Source organism: Serinus canaria, chromosome 9, assembly GCF_022539315.1.
Source record: "Serinus canaria isolate serCan28SL12 chromosome 9, serCan2020, whole genome shotgun sequence".
In the NCBI taxonomy this organism is placed as follows: Eukaryota; Metazoa; Chordata; class Aves; order Passeriformes; family Fringillidae; genus Serinus; species Serinus canaria.
The window spans coordinates 23,277,038-23,291,158 of NC_066323.1; the positions used below are offsets into that span (position 1 = coordinate 23,277,038).

Consider the following 14,121-nt stretch of genomic DNA (forward strand, 5'->3'; position numbering starts at 1 on the left):
ACTGCTCAGGGAAGAGAGGCAGACAAACATCCCAGCATTGCTCTGGGGAACTCCAGAGTGTCACTGACATATTTTACAAAAAATCCTTTTGCTAGGATCTTTTCTCCTGAGAAGCAGAGAGGCCTCAGAAATGAAATGTGAACAATGATTCTCTGCTGCTGTGGAATGCACCAGGTGCATCTTTGGTTGGTCCATGGGGTTGTTTCTAATTAATGGCCAATCCCAGTCCAGCTGTCTTGGACTTTCTGGTCATCAAGATTTTATTATCATTCCTTTCTATTCCTTGCCAGCCTTCTGATGGAATCCTTTCTTCTATGCTTTTAGTGTAGCTTTAATATATCATTTTCTTTTAATATAATATATTTAATAAAGTAATAACTCAGCCTTCTGAAACATGGAGTCAAGATTCTCATCTATTCCCTCATCCTGGGACCCCTGTGAACACCAGCACAGCAGAGAAGAAATTAAAACAATTCCTAATCTTTGCAGCTGGTGTTGTTTTCTCCTAAGAATGTTTACAAGAGGGTGGTGTGTCTAATGAGCCACTGGTGTCAGGGATACTGACTGAGGACCAACCAGGTCCACCTGAATCATAACTGTCTATAAATCTGTGTGGTTTTTAATCAGCTCAGCTTCTTCCACCATGAAGAAAATGGAATCCTGTCACTGTGATATTTTCTGAAAAATCCCTTTGCCAGGATTTCTTCTCCTGGGAAGCTGAGAAGCCTCAGAGAAAAATGTAAACAATAATTATCTGTGTTTGCTGCTTTGGAATGTGGCTTGGACATTGTTTACCACCAGGTGAATGTTTGGTTTCATGTGAATTGTTTTTAATTAGTGACCAATCCCAGCCAGCTGTGTCAGACTCTCTGAGTCAGTCACAAGTTTTTATTATTCATTCTTGTTAAGCCTTCTGATGTATCTTTTTCTTTAGTATAGCTTTAGTATAGCATTCTTTATTATAATACAATATCATAAAATAACAAATCAGCCTTCTGAGAACTTGGAGTCAGGTTCTCATCTCTCACCTTGCAAACACCACAGAGTCCCATGTGATTTCTTCCAGTGCCACAAGCATCTGTGGGACCCACAGAGATGGCAGAGGCAGGCACAGCTTAACCACATCTCTGACAAACCCAAAGTTTACCTGAACTTTTGAGCAGAAGAAGCCTGTAAAGGAAATGTTTTTCTAGGAGCAAGGTGAATTCATCTTGGAGCACCCCCTGTCCTGACTTCAGCATTCCCAGTATGGCTGTCACACCCTCACAGGCTCATTTTGGGTTTGATCTGTTGGTTCTACAGCCCTGAGTGTGGGAAATGGATTGGTAGAGAATTTTCAGAGCTTGACAGAAAGCTCACACAGTGAGTGCACGTGTATGCAAACCTTGAGGTAAGAAGTGCAGATTTAGAAATGCCCTGGAATGGGACAGACACTGGTGAGACAGAAATGGAACTAGAAGTCATTTTCAAAGGATGGCCTGGCAAATAAGACTGGATACTTTAGAGAAATGGAACTATGAAAGATGCACTGCAGTAGGACCCACAAAGAGTAATTTTAGATGATTAACTTCAGGGCATATACAGCATGGTGTGGCTAGAGCTGATAGGCCAAGAAATGTTTAGAATTTATTGTAATTAGGAAACAACTGGCTTCTGATGATGATGGCATGAATTACAATATCTGTATTGTCTCCCCCTTCTCATGAGACTGAAAATGGAATAAAAGTGCTTAAAACACCTCTCAGCTGCCCCAACTCTGGGTCAGAAAAGAGCTCAACCCCACAGGGAGGAGCAGGAAGCTGCACAACCAGAGGAGTGTCCCAGCAGGAGCAGCCCAGGCTCCTGGGGCACCTCAGCAGCAGCCAGGGAGCAATTCCCAGGGAATTCTGCCCCACTGGAGCTCACAGCCCAGCTGGGACAATGGGATCTTCAGCTGCCTTCAGCCAAACCCACACCACAGCCACCTCAGGCCTGCAGTCCTGCAGGGTGGGGTATGATGATGGAATATGAACATGAATCTCCACCTGGAGATTTTACCTTCAGCTCCATGATAAAATGGTTTTATCTTGGAAGTCACTTACTTGATTAAAGTGCTGAAGTTTATCAATTAAATTTTTGATGAGTGGGTCCAATCCTCTGACTTTCAGTTCTGGATTATTAATTTGTGCCTTCAGTCCATTGGAAACAACTCTGCTGGTATAACTGAAAAACAGAAGCAATAACACATCAGGGACTGGAACCACATCCATCAGAATCAAGAACTGTATTACAAGGGACTTACAAAGAGAAAATGTTTTGCAAATGGGAATGATATTTATTATGAATATTTATGTTTTAAAATACACCAACTAGAATAAAAGTCACAGTTTCTTGCAGTATCATTTACCACTTTTAACTATTCAAGTCATGAACCAGCAGCAATTTCATAAACCATGGAGAGGTTTGTTTCATTCCTAATTTAACATTTGAACATTTGTAACTAACATTCTCAAGTTCTTCCATGCAGCAGCATGCCACAACACACCCAAAATGAGGGCAGGGCTCAGAAGCAGACCCAGCTGGACTTGTGTCCCCAGGAAGAACCCACCTGAACTATTACTCTGAATCCAAGGGTGGAGTGGATTCTAAAAATCCACAACTCTGCTGCACCTTACCTGCCTTTACCTTTATTCACCAAGCATTATTTGAATGCTCAGCACAGTTCATCATGTGCAAACAAACTCCTGGTGACCCACTGTGGAAGTACAGGGACATGTGACACAGCTTCCTGAGATCATCTAGCTGTACAACAGGAGAACTTCAATGCAATGGGTCAGCTCCTGGCCTGCACCAGTCTGGGGATTCCCTGTGTGTGCTGCTTTGTCTGACCAGAAACTCCCCCACAGCAGCAAAATGCAAGGGTTTTCCTTTTCACTGCTCTGCATTCACCCCTGGTTAGAGCTGTTGGAATTTCTCTGGAGGTTTACACCAGTATTACCCTGGATAAAGAAACCTCTGGGCTGGCTGGGGTGTTGTCATCTGCCATTTTTTGGCAAAAGGACATTGCTGTTTTCCCCATGACTCACCAGGCTCCATCAACTGCCCCTAAGTGCAATTACAAACCTCCAGCAGTGCATGGAGTTTGCACAGACATGCAGAGTGCAGAGAGCAGCAGCAGCAGCAGCAGCAATGCCAGAGCCCTCAGAGGGACCAAAATGGGCAAAGCCAGGCTCAGGAGCTCACACTCACTGCTGCTGCTAAATCCTCCCTTCCACACATCATCACCAGGAGAACAGGGCCACTGTGAGGGAGTGAGGGAGGGAGGGAGGGAGGGAGGGAGGGAGGGAGTGAGTGAGTGAGTGAGTGAGTGAGTGAGTGAGTGAGTGAGTGAGTGAGTGAGTTCACAGCCCATGGACACAAAGGGGCTCTCCCATCCTTCAAGTTCCACCCATGGATAAGGACTCCCTCTTTCAAGCTCTGGAGCTATGCATTCATTCTGCACAGATGTTGCTGCTGTTCACAGTTAGATTCGTCACACGGCTTAACTAAACTCCACCTGCCCCAGGCTGCATGGAATCTGTGGGAATCCTGCTTCAGCTCCTTCACCTCCCTGGTGCCACCAGCAGCACATCAGAAGTGGCCCAGCCTGGTCTGGTGTCACCACATTTCTGTTCACAGAGAAAAGCCAAGGCACGATTCTTCCCAGAAACAGTTCTTATCCCATTTGCTGTGCCTGTGTTTGTGCCAAAGTTAGAATGAAATATGGAGACTGTTTACCAGTGATGGTGTTTTGGTTCCTTGGCCTGTCAGGGCCAGGTGTGTGTGTGTGTCAGGACTGTTGGGTGACAGTCACCAGATTCTGGGCAGTGTGAGCAGTTGAGTGCTTGGCAGATTCAGTTTAGATGAAATGTAATTATAGTATAGAATGATATAGTATAATAAAGTAATTAATTAGCCCTCTGATAAGATGGAGTCAGATGCATCATTCTCTCTCCCCTGTGAATACAACAGTCTGGACTGTGACCTGCCCCAGTGGAAAAGCCCAGAAAAGCAACCAGAGTGTGAAACAGATGGGATCTGCCCCGTGAGGGGGGTAAAAAGCTGCTGGAAAAGGAGGAGAAAGACTTGCAGGGCACAAAGGCAGCTCTGGGGTTTTCCCATAATAATCTGGTTTAGCCCTTGTTGATCACAGTGGAATTGTTCAACCAGTACCAACAGAAATGATGAAAAAATGGCAGATGACAAAATATTTCTGCTTAGATGCTGCTGTCCTGATGATGTACAGAGTGAAATTCATGTTATAAAAATGTGCTTCCAATCTGTGCTGTCCTGTGTGCTCTCCCTGGGAGATCCCTGCTAGGACAGCCCCGAGCCTGGGGAGACAGAGCAAGCAGGAGATGGTGATTTGAGAGAGGATGGTGAGTTGAGAGAGGATGGTGAGTTGAGAGAGGATGGTGAGTTGAGAGAGGATGGTGAGTTGAGAGAGGATGGTGAGTTGAGAGAGGATGGTGAGTTGAGAGAGGATGGTGCGTGGTGAGTTGAGAGGATGGTGATTTGAGAGAGGCTGGTGAGTTGCGAGCGGATGTGCGTTGAGCGAGGCTGGTGCGTTGCGAGAGGCTGGTGCTTGCCGCGCAGGTGGTGATTTGAGCGCGGCGTGGTGAGTTGAGAGAGGATGGTGTGTTGAGAGAAGGTGGTGATTTAAGAGAAGGTGGTGATTTGAGAGAGGATGGTGCGTTGAGAGAAGAGGGGCTCCAGCTCCTGAGGAGGAGGAGGAGGAGGCAGGGCAGAGAACTGCACACCCAGCCAGAAGGGAGCAAACCCCCAGCCCAGCCCAGCCCAGCCCAGCCCAGCCAGGAGGCAAAGCCTGACTGGAACAGCCCTTGTGTCCATCTGACCCAAAGCACCACCCTGCAGAGTGCAGAGCCTTTACTACCTCTGTACCACCTCACAATGCTTTGGAATAAACACTATACATTTCCTGAAAGATAATCTGATTATTTTACTCCTTTGCACTATCTAAACCATTTTTTTTTGTTGACATCAGATCCTGAATTACTGGAAATGTACATTAAGAAAGATCAGGAATTGGCTTGCTTTATTTAATAACCTGCAATTTCACTGAAATATTGGAGTATAGAATTGTTAACTCTGGTTACAGCTCCAGTACTTTGTTCCAACTAAACCCAGGAATGTCAGCAGGAATGTCCAGGAAAGCTGTACTAAAATATTGCCACTGGAGCACTCCTGAGAGGAACTGGTACCCTGGAGCCCAGGAACAGCTTGTGCAGACAATTTTCATCCAGACCTCAAGCCTCAGGCCAGGGTTATTCCATTGATTGATCAGCCTAAGCTGTGATACTTTAAAAAATACAAAAGCAAATTATAAAAAACCCCACCAGCCTCACAAACCCAGCTTTTCGCCATTTACCTGTATGCACCAAGCATTACTTTGAATGCGCCAGCACAGTTCATCATGTGCCACAAACTCCTGGTTGACCCACTGTGAAGTACAGGGACATGTACCAGCTTCCTGAATCCATCTCGTTGCTGTAACACTCAGGAGAATCTTCAATGCAAATGGGTCAGCTCCTGGCCTGCATCCAGTCCTGGGGATATTCACCTGTGTGTGCTGGCTTTGTCTCGACCAGAAACTCCCCCCACAGCTGCAAAATGCAGCGGTTTTCCTTTTCACGGCTCTCATGCAATTTCACCCCTGGGTGAGCTGTATTGGCAATTTCTCTGGAGGTTTGACACACCCGTAATTCCCCTGAGATAAAGAACACCTCTGGGTCTGGCTGGGGTGTTTGTCCCATCTGCCCTGTTTTTTTGCCAACAGGACCTTGCCTGTTGTTCCTGCCCCATGACCTCATCCAGGCGCCAGCACTTCCCCTGCCCCTAAGAAGTGCAATTACAAACCGCCAGCAGGGCATGGAGTTTTGCACAAGACATGCAGAGTGCAGAGAGCAGCAGCAGCACAGCAGCAATGCCCGAGCCCCTCAGAGGACCAAAATGAGCAAGCCAGGCTCAGGAGCTCACACTCACTGCTGCTGCTAAATTCCTCCCCTTCCACACATCATCACCAGAGAACAGGGCCACTGTGAGAGGGGGGGGAGGGAGGGGGGAGGGAGGAGGGAGGGAGGGAGGAGGAGTGAGTGAGTGAGTTGAGGGTGAGTGAGTGAGTGAGTGAGTGAGTGAGTGAGTGAGTGAGATGAGTGAGTGTGTTCACAGCCCATGGACACAAAGGGGCTCTCCCATCCTTCAAGTTCCACCCATGGATAAGGACTCCCTCTTTCAAGCTCTGGAGCTATGCATTCATTCTGCACAGATGTTGCTGCTGTTCACAGTTAGATTCGTCACACGGCTTAACTAAACTCCACCTGCCCCAGGCTGCATGGAATCTGGTGGGAATCCTGCTTCAGCTCCTTCACCTCCCTGGTGCCACCAGCAGCACATCAGAAGTGGCCCAGCCTGGTCTGGTGTCACCACATTTCTGTTCACAGAGAAAAGCCAAGGCACGATTCTTCCCAGAAACAGTTCTTATCCCATTTGCTGTGCCTGTTTTGTGCCAAAGTTAGAATGCAATATGGCGACTGTTTACCATGATGGTGTTTTGGTTCCTTGGCCTGTCAGGGCCAGGTGTGTGTGTGTGTCAGGACTGTTTGGGTGACAGTCACCAGATTCTGGGCAGTGTGAGCAGTTTGAGTGCTTGGCAGATTCAGTTTAGATGAAATGTAATTATAGTATAGAATGATATAGTATAATAAAGTAATTAATTAGCCCTCTGATAAGATGGAGTCAGATGCATCATTCTCTCTCCCCTGTAATACAACAGTCTGGACTGTGCCCTGCCCCAGTGGAAAGCCCAGAAAGCAACCAGAGTGTGAAACAGATGGGATCTGCCCCGTGAGGGGGGTAAAAAGCTGCTGGAAAAGGAGGAGAAAGACTTGCAGGGCACAAAGGCAGCTCTGGGGTTTTCCCATAATAATCTGGTTTAGCCCTTGTTGATCACAGTGGAATTGTTTCAACCAGTACCAACAGAAATGATGAAAAAATGGCAGATGACAAAATATTTCTGCTTAGATGCTGCTGTCCTGATGATGTACAGAGTGAAATTCATGTTATAAAAATGTGCTTCCAATCTGTGCTGTCCTGTGTGCTCTCCCTGGGAGATCCCTGCTAGGACAGCCCTGAGCCTGGGGAGACTCAGAGCAAGCAGGAGATGGTGATTTGAGAGAGGATGGTGATGGTGAGTTGAGAGAGGATGGTGAGTTGAGAGGATGTGAGTTGAGAGAGGATGTGAGTTGAGAGGATGGTGGTTGAGCGGATGGTGAGTTAGAGAGATGGTGATTTGGCGAAGGCTGGTGCGTTGCGCGCGGCTGGTGAGTTGAGAGGGGTGTGTGATTTGAGAGAGGCTGGTGAGTTGCGAGCGGATGTGTGCGTTGAGAGCGGCTGGTGCATTGAGAGCGCTGGTGCTTGCCGCGCGTGGTGATTTGAGCGCGGACTGGTGCGTGGTTGAGCGAGGCTGTGTGTGTTGCGCGCCGGTGGTGATTTAAGCGACGGTGTGATTTAAGAGAGGATGGTGCGTTGAGAGAGAGGGGCTCCAGCTCCTGAGGAGGAGGAGGAGGAGGCAGGGCAGAGAACTGCACACCCCGCCAGAAGGGAGCAAACCCCCAGCCCCCAGCCCAGGCAGGAGGCAAAGCCTGACTGGAACAGCCCTTGTGTCCATCTGACCCAAAGCACCACCCTGCAGAGTGCAGAGCCTTTACTACCTCTGTACCACCTCACAATGCTTTGGAATAAACACTATACATTTCCTGAAAGATAATCTGATTATTTTACTCCTTTGCACTATCTAAACCATTTTTTTTGTTGACATCAGATCCTGAATTACTGGAAATGTACATTAAGAAAGATCAGGAATTGGCTTGCTTTATTTAATAACCTGCAATTTCACTGAAATATTGGAGTATAGAATTGTTAACTCTGGTTACAGCTCCAGTACTTTGTTCCAACTAAACCCAGGAATGTCAGCAGGAATGTCCAGGAGAAGCTGGTACTAAAATATTGCCACTGGAGCACTCCTGAGAGGAACTGGTACCCTGGAGCCCAGGAACAGCTTGTGCAGACAATTTTCATCCAGACCTCAAGCCTCAGGCCAGGGTTATTCCATTGATTGATCAGCCTAAGCTGTGATACTTTAAAAAATACAAAAGCAAATTATAAAAAACCCCACCAGCCTCACAAACCCAGCTTTTCAGTATTTCAGAAGAATAGTATCAATTTTTTAGATCTTAGGTAAGGCTCATCTCATGTTTAAAAAAAGATAAAAAGTGAAATGCTGTTGACATATCTGCATTTCAGCTGAAGGCATGTTTTCATTTCATCAATAAAAAAAGATAAATTAAGATATCTGACCAAAAAAAAATTTTAAAAAGCCAGATGCTGCTCTGAAATGTGTCTTTTTAAATTCCTAATATGAACAGGAAGAGAGAGTTTGAGAGTTTTCTCAAAGTCAAATATGCCTTAAAAAAAACAAGCATAAAAAATTAGAAATAATTTTGAATAATAAATTATTTTCTAATACAATGAGAATAACTTTGAATTCCAAGGGAAATCACTGGCAGGAGCTGCATTAGGGACAGGTATATATATAATATATTATATATATATATATATCTATATATATATATATATCATATATATCTTATATTTATATATTTATATATTTATATATTATATTTAATATATTATATATATGTATATTGTGTATATGTGTGTATATATATCTCTGTATATATAAAATAGCTAATATATAAAATTCATGTAATAATAATATATGTAATAGAAATATATGAAATATGTCATATTGTATAATATAGAATATATTAATAATATAATAAATAATCTATAAATGCCTTAAAAAAACCCAAGCATATAAAATAGAAATAATTTTGAATAATAAAATTATTTTCTAATAAAATAGAAATAACTTTGAATTCCAGGGAAATCACTGCAGGAGCTGCATTAGGGACAGCTATATATAATAATACCATATATATATATATATATATATATATATATATATATTATTATATTATATCTATATATATATATCTGTATGTATGTATATATCGATATTATGTATATGTATATATGTCTATATATTTATACATTATCTATTACTATATATAATATGTATATATTAAGTCATATCATGTATTATATATGTTTATCATATTATATATGTGTGTATATATATCTCTGTAGATAGATGTCACATATATAAAAATACATATAATATTAATATATATAATAGAAACATAATAAAATGTGTATTAATTATGTAATATATAATAAATAAATATTATTGATATGAATAATATAAAATATACAATATATAGATTATGAATAAATTTGCATAGTTTATAAATAAATTGGATATAAATATATAATATATTAATGACATATTAATAATATGGGGTGCTGTGGGCAGGTTTTCCAAGTATTATCAGGGATTATGGAGCAAGACCCCAGCACATCCCAGAGAGCTGGGAACAGGCACTGAGCATTTCAGGATTGTCTGTGCTGGAAATTCAGGATACCTGAACATGAACTTCATCTCAAGGCAGTTCTCTTCATTTGAATTTTCTGTTCTCTGCTTGAGTATTTGACCCATCAAAATTTTATTTTCATTTTTATTTCATTATGGGACGAATGGGACATCAAACCTCACATGGCAAAGGTGAAAATCTGAGCCTGAGAGTCAGTTCAAAGGAATCCAGGATATGCAGCAAACATCTCTATGGGACAAAATCTGCTTTTGATGAAATCATTTGTCATCCAACCTCAAGAGCTGCCATGTATGTAGAAGAAGAATAAAATTCACTGTTCAAGAAATTTAATATATATTTGCAGAGATGTTTCTAATTTTGTGATCACATTAAAAAATAAATTACACACTATACATCAAGACAGAAGTATCTAAGCAGAAATATTTTGTCATCTGCCATGCATTTTTTTCATCATTTTTGTTGGTACTGGTTGAATAATTCCCCTGTGGTCAGCAAGGGCTAAAGCAGCAACACCTTTCTGAGACACACTGGGAAGGACAAACTCTTCTGACTGAGACTCAAAAAAATCACACCTCACCACTTATTTCTTTGGTGTTATAAAAATGTGACTGCCCTATTTTCTGTACAAATGTAAAAACCATTCAGTGAGAGAAGAACACACTGAAACCTGCAGGCTGGAGCACCTAAAATAAAACACCTGCTTTCTCAGCCTTCTAAAACTCAACCTGCTAAAGCCAGGGAGCTCTGGAGTAATTGTCTATTTTTTTCTTTTCAGTCATTTTCTAGCAAAATCATAAAGTGTTGAGACAAAGTCTTTGCAGCAATCATTCCACATCAGCTCTGCTTCTTTTATCTTTGGGCATTACCTATCAAGCAGGAAACCACCCCAGGGATCTGTGCTGCCTGCAAACCCCCAGGGGCAGAGGGCACAGTGCAGCCAGAACCAGAGGGAGCTGAAATGCTGAATTTGCAGCCCTGTGCTTGCCAGGGTGCAGCAGCTGTTTGTTCCAGCCTCAGCCCAGTGCAGAGCAGCCACCAGCCACCCTGAGTGACCCAGGGGTTAAAGGTGATGGGGACAGGCAAGGGAAGGGCTCTCAGTGTGCCATTGAGTGAGGAAAGATGGAGAAGCCACTCAACCAGCCTTGAGATCCCTTGAAAAACCAATTCAGTTCCATCAGGCATGACTCACCAGGGGGTGTGCTTTGTCTTAGATTTATTCATCATTTGGCCCTTGGGTTTGCCTGAAATTCAATTGTGTGAATCCACTGATGATCTGCAGCAGCCTGTGGTGTCCCCAAATTAATAATTTTTGGACATTTCCCTTGCAGTTTTGAGATGCAGCCCCAGGAGTCTGTGACCCTCTGGCCAACAGGGCTCTGCAATCCTTGGTTTTTTCCCAATTCAGGGAACACAGAAACGTGCACCAACTAGCAAAAGCAGTGACATGAGCTGCAGAATGTGACATAATTCATCAGGATTATCAGCTTTGATCTGACTGACCCCTCTGCCCACCCCTCCCCACAGTGGCAGGAACAAGCAGAGCACATGGCAAACACAAATCCCTCCCCTGGTTATCACAGCTGCTTGTCACCCATGGGGAACTGCAAGGAAGGAAAGAAAATGTTGTTTTCCTGAGGTGCTTCTGAGTCTGAGCACAATTCTCCAGGAGGAAAAGCCAGGCAGGACAGGACTCCCCTGAGCTGCTGCCCACCATGAACTGCAGAGGGGTCAAGGCACTAAAAGTGACCAAGACACTTCATCTCTGATGTGCTTCACCTCTGAGCAACTCCCACAAGGGCACTGCTCACAAAAACCTCTCCAATCACACATTCTGTCATTTCTGCACCAGCCTAAATCTGGTTACACCCACTGAGCATCACCTGGCTGAGAGATCTCCAAAAAGGGATGATCAACCACGACCTGTACTGCTCTCTAAGGAACTAAGCTGCCAAAATAAACACTTTATTAAAAAAAAAAAGGGAAAAAAAAAGAAAAGAAACACATCTAGATAAGTTTCCTGGCACATAATCAGCAGCCATGGCTTGTTTTTGAGGAAAGAACCATGGCATTTATACAATTCTGCTGGAGGAGCTGCAGTCACCAGGGTAAAATCTGGATGCACAAAGGAAAACAAAAGGATTTCATGTATTCTACACAAGCAGCTGAGCACAACTGCTGCAACATTCTCTGAGAGGAAGGTTTCTCTTTTGAAAAATACCTATGCTTAAAAATACCTAAAAGTATTATTTAATATTTCATTTTGAAATATTAAATAACTGCCAACAGATTACAAGAAAGCTCAAGTCTGGCACATAATGAGTTTAGCTGCCCTGAAGATTTTGTGAAGCAGAACTGACAAGATGAGAATTCCATCTCTGCCAGAACTATTCTAATGGGCTCCAGTGGAAGTTTCACAAATAATCTTATTTATTAGCAATTATGGAAAACGATGAGACAAATGCAGTGTGCTAATGGGATAATTAGAAAAGGAAGATCTCAAAGCCAAACAGCATTTAAAATGGTCTTTCTCCACTGCTGCAGGGCTGAAAAAGAGCTCCTGTAGTCTAGATTATAAAGACAGTTTTAAGACTGCAGCTACAAAACCAAGTTAGCAGATGGCTTTGAGTGACTGGATGATGGCAGCCCATGAACACCCTGAAAATCAGTGAAAACCAACCAGAGAGTGAACATGGAAGAGATGTCAGCCTCCAAAAAGATGTGTTCATCAGTTTGTCCAAAATCATGTTGAGAATGTACTGACTGGAGCTTCACAGAATCTTGTAAATGCTTGAGGAGTGTTGCAAAAAACAATATTATTCCAGATTGTTGGTGGAGCAGCCTTCATTGTTTTCCTAGGTGTATGAAAAGTTACCTTAAGGCACAGCACAGAAATTTGTAGAAGTTAATTGGACAACCTTTATTATGTCAAGGGAAAGAAGGTACTTGCCTGGAACACCATCAGGTAGGGAAGCTCTTTAGTTTAAAGTGAAATAAACTCTTCAGGACACACAAATGGCACCTTTACACCCATCACACAGAACAGAATGAGCAATGAAAATGATCCAAACCCAAAGCTGATAACCTAACTGGGAACTGGAGGCATAAAGAGCATTCCCCACTGTAATGACTCCAGAAATGGAGCAGTAACCAAAAAATATTATACTTATCAAAGTAACATCTGGGCCATTCCTAAGGGAAAAGTAAAGCTCATCTGAAGCACCCTTTCCTCACAATTCCCAGGCCAGCAGAGAACCTTCCTTGAGTGTCACAGACATATTGTATGAAAAATCCTTTTGCTAAGATTTTTCTCCTGAGAAGCTGAGGGGCCTCAGAAACTAAATGTAAACAATACTGATCTGCTGCTGTGGAATGCAACAGGTGCATCTTTAATAATCTCATGTAGTTGTTTTTAATTAATGACCAATCACAGTCCAGCTGCCTCAGACTCTCTAGTCAGTCACAAGATTTTATTATCATTCCTTGTTAGCCTTCTGATCAAATCCTTTCTTCTATTCTTTAGTGTGATTTTAATATATCATTTCCTTTTCATATAATATATATAATAAAATAATAAATCAGCTTTTGAAACATGGGGTCAAGACTCTCATCTCTTCCCTTGTCCTGAGACCCCTGTGAACACCAGCACACTTGAGTACAAACAGAGCAGAGCCAGGATAAATCCTGAGGGAGACAGTGATGCTGCCCCTCTTGGGGATGCCCAACTTCTGAACCTGCCAGAGGGAAAACACTGGTGGAAACAGCACTGACTCAGCACAAAGCACATTCTCAGGAGAGGAGAGGACTTGAACTCTTACAAGAAAAAAAATAAAAGCAGAAAGCAAATAAAACCAAACAACAAACTTAGCAGAGGAGAAAGAATGAGCATGGAGCAAGGGTTCACATTATTTGCTTGACAGGATTTTAGACAGGCCAAGGCAGCAAGAATCCAACTGCCTTTCTGAAAACCCTGGCTGCAGACACTTAACAATTAGCCTTGACAGATGACCATGGCTATACAAAAGGATATTCTGTGATCCCAGCACAGGAATTTTTATGAAGCAAAATGGAAAATGTCCTCATTTGCACACTATCCACATATGTCACAGGGAGAAGACCTTGCCTGTGGCTCATTAAAAGCAAAACAAACCAAAGCAGAAATAGATTAATACTGAGGTCAAAATTCCAGCTTTCCTCAGAAGGCAGTTTCTCCAAATGCACGTGGATCCAGTGGGGGATAGAGAACAGCTGCCAATAATGAGTGCATGAAGTGCAGCTCTGGATGAACTCAGCTCAGGGCTGAACTCTGCCCTCCAAGCCCGTGCTGATCCCCTGCCTTCAGCCCTGATTTCATTCCCTCACACAGTTTTTCCAGTCTATTTGTGCAGTATATTCACTGCAGTTCTGATCTGCTGCAGGGTCTCTGCTTCTGCCCACCCTTAACACCCCAGAGCAGGTGCTTGGTCCTTGAGTCCCAGATGGAAAAGTTGTTTGCCTTTCTGGGCTGCACTAGTGCAGGGTACATAGCTCCAGTTTATTCCTATTTCAGGGTAAAAACTTCATCACAAAGAGG

The 14,121-nt window shown here is 43.2% G+C and overlaps 1 protein-coding gene across 1 annotated transcript in view; it reads right to left on the reverse strand.

The window, feature by feature from the left end:
• The window catches only part of LOC103815703 (glypican-5-like), a 362,048-nt gene that overhangs the window by 156,403 nt on the left and 191,524 nt on the right, over nucleotides 1–14,121 (reverse strand). The window contains exon 7 of the mRNA XM_018913241.3: nucleotides 2,082–2,202. Within this exon, the coding sequence (XP_018768786.2) occupies nucleotides 2,082–2,202 (121 nt within the window). The remainder of the gene's footprint in view (nucleotides 1–2,081; nucleotides 2,203–14,121) is intronic.